At 35.8% G+C, this 5,074-nt stretch overlaps 1 protein-coding gene across 7 annotated transcripts; it reads right to left on the bottom strand.

The window, feature by feature from the left end:
- Positions 1-207: 207 nt before the first annotated feature.
- LOC146306140 (immunoglobulin kappa light chain-like) lies at positions 208-3,174 on the bottom strand. 7 transcript variants are annotated; one of them, XM_084711815.1, is made up of 6 exons: positions 3,078-3,144; positions 2,232-2,933; positions 1,955-2,080; positions 1,242-1,262; positions 529-551; positions 208-424 (listed from the first exon to the last, which is right to left on the bottom strand). In XM_084711815.1, the coding sequence occupies exons 1-6, from the start codon at positions 3,142-3,144 to the stop codon at positions 305-307; spliced, it is 1,059 nt and encodes a 352-aa protein (XP_084567941.1). In that variant the 3' UTR covers positions 208-304. The 7 variants fall into 7 exon arrangements, with proteins under 7 accessions (XP_084567941.1, XP_084567942.1, XP_084567944.1 ...); XM_084711816.1 differs by lacking the exon at positions 1,242-1,262 and adding an exon at positions 1,096-1,113 and having other exon boundaries at positions 3,087-3,144; XM_084711818.1 differs by lacking the exon at positions 1,242-1,262 and having other exon boundaries at positions 529-569; positions 3,087-3,174.
- Between the last annotated feature and the right edge of the window lie 1,900 nt (positions 3,175-5,074).

Below are 5,074 nucleotides of genomic sequence, written 5' to 3'. Positions count from 1 at the left end.
AACAATATTCTAGATGACTTATAAAACAACAGAGCAGAGTCATTTTACAAAGTACAGAAGAAGCACAGCTAACAGGTAACATTTCTATAACATTCCTGGATTGTTCCTTCCAGGTTTCTATTTTATAACTCTCCCACAGCATTTTACGACCGTTGTGAAGCTTTACATTGAACATTTTTAGGTGAAATGATGTTGAAAGCTGCTCCTGTTCAAGAGAAATTACAGCTAAATTACAGATCACACAAAGACACAGCAATAAAGTAATGTTGTGTTACACAGAGACAAAGATGAAACATGTTCAGTTTTATTGTTTTACACCAGAGTACACACAATGATCCTCTGTGTCGTCCCTCTTTCTTCTTGATCTGCTGGCCTTGTTTACCCTCAAAGCAGCGTAATGGAGATGATCCTCATTTGTGTCACCCTAACAATGAAATATTAAACAGCAAATCACAACGTGTACACAACAGAAATGTAAAGAAATTTGACAGAAAAAAAAAAGTTTGAATGGTAATATATAGATAATACCTCTGCATTCGCTGTGGAGGAAGCTGGAAATCTTGTACAATCTGAAAAAAAGTATAAACGTGATTCTACAATAATGTGTTGAGGCCAATTATGTAATAATTACCATTAATGTAATGACTGACAACAACCTGATGTTTGTTCTGTTCTTAATGTCATAAAATTTGAGAACAACATAACTTTTTGTGCATAATGTCGTAATTTATTACATCTTAGCTGGGTGAAACAAAATCATCAAAAATGTAAAAAGTGGAGGCAATAATAAACTTATATCACTATATTTACCTTGAATTTATTATCAAGTGTCAGACTTCTGTAACTCTTACTCTTGCACCAACAAAGATTAATTTCATTTAAGATAAGTTCTGATCAGTTTATCAAAACTAAGTTTAAAATCAGTAAAACCAGGTTTGATAATTAAGCAGAGATCTGTCGTACAATTAAAAATGAATCTTAAGCATAAACCAAAGTTACCTACAGTTTAGTCGATGTGGAGAAGCTTTCTTAAACAAATAAAATAAAAATTGTAGTTCCTCTCAGGACCTAGTCAGCTGCTTCGTACGCTTTAACAAACTATTCCATTGTTTTCTAGTTAGCAAAAAAAGTTAACAAGACATTACATTGCTTACTAACTAACTAAAAAGTTTATAAAACACTGCATCGCTAACCAGCTAGCTAAAACATTTAGTTAAACTAGTTAGCCTAGTCATGCTGGCTCTGCAGAGAAGCTCTAATTTCTCCTTTGAGAAACTCTTCGGCTGAAAAATACGTAAACAGGAGTGAAAGAAAGAAGAGACGCATCATAAAACTCAGTTGGTTTGAGTCTGTCCATTAACTTTCTTTGAGGCACTTGAATATTTTGCTCAGTCCATCTCAAAAAGGCAGCCATATTATAAGTCTAAGTTTCTTACATATGACATTTTAAATTTAATTTTCCATTTTTCAAATTCAATCCCAGTTTAGAGTTAACGCTAAACAGAGTTTCAAATTTAATATTTCCTAATTTAAAAATGGTCTGATGCAACATAATTTAAAGTTAAAGTATTATTTAATCTGGTTTAAACTTGTCCTTGTTAATGTAACCCGGCCTTACTGCTGCTTCTGTCAAATAGCTGCTCAAAAACCAGACCGAACATGACGCCTGAATCTTAGTTCCAACTCTGCATTACAACAGTAACCGCTACAGCAGTTAGAGGTCAATGCCATGGAAGTGTGACATTTAATAGTCAGTACAGTATGTTTTTACATTATTGGTTCCCATCAATTATTAGATTTTCCATGTTTTTTTTTTTAACATAGTAACCAGTCAATAATGTAAGAACTTATTATGTTATGCACAAGGAGTTTTTACGTTATTGGTTCAGAAATGTAATCATATTATTGACTTTTATTACAATAAGAATGTAAATATATTCAACAAATCATTTACCTGTACATTGGCAGCTGTTTCTCTTACTGATAATGAACAGTAAGAGAGCCAGTAAAACCAACAAGATGGTGGTGAATGTCAAAGCTCCACTCAAGAAATACACCAAGACAAGAGAGTCTTCATCATCTGCAGAAAGACGGACAGCAGGAGACATGAGAGAAGAGATCTTCTTACTTTGTTTTCATCTTGTGTTTACTTAGGGAGTACTCTTCAGCTACTGGAGAGTCACACACCAGGCCACATTACAAAGACATTACAAAGCTAGAAAATGACTTACCTTCAATGTCCAGTTTGGTCCCGTCTCCAAACAGTATGTGTCCACATGAGGCAACAGCACAGTAGTAGGTCCCAGCATGAGAAAGATCCAGGTTCTTCATTTGCAAGTTGTAGACACAGGTGTGTGTTTGTGTGTCGGGTTTCCTCTCACACTGATCATTTCTGCCTCCATGGGTGTAAATGAGTCCTGGATGAGATTCTTCAGAGTTTTTGAACCAGTAAACACTGTGTTCTCCATCACAGGTCCCAGTGTGTACTGTACAGTTCAGAGTCACAGAGTCTCCTGGCTGGACGCTCTCAGATTCTGACTGATGGATCAAACCTGGGAGGTTCAAACCTGAACCCTTTACGCTGACAAAAGTGCCGTTTGCAAATTCAAATGTTACTGAAAAGCTACTTGCACAGTAATAAGCAGCAGAGTCTGAAATTTGTAAGTCTGAGATCTTCAAGTGATTTTTACCAGTTTCAGCATCCAGTGTGAAGCGTGGATTGTTTTTGAATTCATCAAAAAATGCAACATTTTTATTAGATGCATAGACTGTAGAGATGAGTCTCGGTTTCTGTCCCAGGGTTTGTTTATACCAGTAATACCTTGCTACCACATCACTTTCATAGAAACATCGCAAAGTTACGTCGTCACCAACATTAGCTGATATAAAACTTCTTTCTTGTCTGACTGATGAGGACAGACTAGATGTTGGACCTGAAGTGACAAGAGAGACAAAGCAAATACACAACTAACTTAATATGATAGCAACTGAATTGTGTTACAGACATAAACAATTAAAAGCAATGACTCTAAGAGGGATCATACACCTGAAAATATTTCAGCTGGAGCCATAAAGACACAACTCACCTATTTTCTGCAAGAACAAACAAGTCAGATAGAAAACAAACTTTGGAGATGTCATCATGTTCAAACTCCTGACTCAAGTGAAAAGAATCTTGACTCTTCTTCACTCTTCACAGACTAGACTGCGTTTGATTGGTCAACCTATGTGACACTGTATGTCCTGTTAAGGAAATAAGATCACATGCTCATCTACCCACCTACAGTGTCAAGTCTGGTTCTCGAGAAGACTCACAGAGCTACATGAAAAAAAAATAAAAACAAAGGCTGCTTGAGTTGGTATTAGATTAAAATCAGTGGAAAAAATCAGAAGTGTATTTGTATGTGTGTGTGTGTGTGTGTATGTACAGTGTTGGGAGGGTTACTTGAAAATGTATGTATTCTGATACTATTACCAATTACTTGTTCCAAAATGTAGTCAGTAACAGTGTTCAGAGGACCACCATGTGTCACAGTGGATCATAAATATTTACTGAAAGGAACTTTTTCCCTGAAAATCTTGAATACCTGATGAAAAACGTGAATTCATATATTTTTCATATATTCATAAATATATAAAACAGTGGTGGCTGGTCAACAGAGGGCGCTAGGGTGCCACCCCACCTCTCCCCACATCCTAATACTTAAGTGAAGAAGACTTATTTACTTTAAAATATATACTGTATATTTCTTTAAATGAGAAATGTCAATATTGTGTAGTTAGTGAGTAAAATGTATAATCTGCACTACAGTGTGTTGTTAAAAATGTTTTACGGTGTCTGAAGTTACGGATAGGTGTTTCTGGCTTGGGGCCCAATTTTTTTTGTCCATTTTCTCTCGCTATAAGTTGTATATGTGCAGTTTGATCCTCTCCATGCAAGAGAGCTTGGTAGGTCGCACAGAACCTGCACCCTCAGTGTTCATCTCAGTGCTTCTGGTTTACACATCATCAACCTCTGGGTGGCAGCAGAGAGCGACTGTCAAGATCTATGTCTGATAATTAATACAGCAGAGTGAGATGTGTTGATAGTTGGAGTTTAGCACATTAGCTGCTAGTATGGACACATAAAATTGCTGACATCATAAAGCAACAACAATGAGAGGAAGATGATAAACTCTCTGTAAAGAACATAGCTACAGTGTAACTCAGTCTCAGACTGGGACCAGGTGACCTTCAGACAGGTGAGCAGTGCTGGATAAAGTATTCACATCCTTTACTCCAGTAAAAACTGTGAAAATACTCCACTACAAGTAAAGGCCCTGCATTTAAAACCTTACTTGAGTAAAAGTATGTAAGCATTATCCGCTGTTCTCAGTATGAAAAGTAACTGTATCTGTCTTGTAGTACTTGAGTAAATGTTCTCTCTCAGGGAGAGTTTATGTGGAAAAAGTAATTTTTTAAATTAATTAATTAATGTATTCTTAAATATTCTTATTTTCTAATAGGTTTTAGTGTATTCATTATATTTCTTCCATTGTCTGAAGGTTTGTGATATCAGATTTCTTTCTTACTTACTGAGGTACTTTTTGCTTACTATAGTCTTTCAGCATAAATTGTAAAATAAAATCTAATTATTATAAAGGACAACTTGAAGTACTTTAACTTACCTTAACTAAGCAGGTTCCATTAGGTTATTCCATTAATTCTGCAAGTGCAAATAAAGACCCTTTTCGTATATTAAAATACAGTGGTGCGATACTTTGTGATGTTTGCCTGATTTTTTTCAATAGCCCTGTTAGGAGACAAATTCACCAGCCACCGCTGTTTTCAAATATTACACAGTTCTCCATCACTTAAACTATGTTAGATTTTGAGAATATTTATATCGGCATCCTAAAAGGAAACTTATTCAGTGATTGAAGGCCACTATTTAACATCATCAATCCGATTCTCCATGCTGTCACTGTTAGCAAGCAACAGCAGACACGGTGACTAGAAGTGAACCTGCGAGATCTGGCGAGAGTGAACATTTTGACCAAAACTATGAAAAATCTTGCAAGACTCTTGCAAATTT

The sequence above is a fragment of the Lutjanus erythropterus genome, chromosome 23 (assembly GCF_056507025.1).
Source record: "Lutjanus erythropterus isolate fLutEry1 chromosome 23, fLutEry1.hap2, whole genome shotgun sequence".
Classification (NCBI taxonomy): Eukaryota; Metazoa; Chordata; class Actinopteri; order Lutjaniformes; family Lutjanidae; genus Lutjanus; species Lutjanus erythropterus.
Note: the sequence above shows the minus strand (reverse complement) of the source record. Positions and strands in the feature narration are given on the sequence as shown.

Bases quoted from the DNA above. Each gene is read 5' to 3' on its own strand.
- LOC146306140 (XM_084711815.1), bottom strand. From the start codon at position 3,144: ATGATGACATCTCCAAAGTTTGTTTTCTATCTGACTTGTTTGTTCTTG. The intron at 2,081-2,231 runs GTAAGTCATTTT...GTCTTTCTGCAG, and splicing joins GACCAAACTGGACATTGAAG to ATGATGAAGACTCTCTTGTC. The intron at 552-1,241 runs GCCAGCATGACT...CAAGATTTCCAG, and splicing joins AATTAGAGCTTCTCTGCAGA to CTTCCTCCACAGCGAATGCA.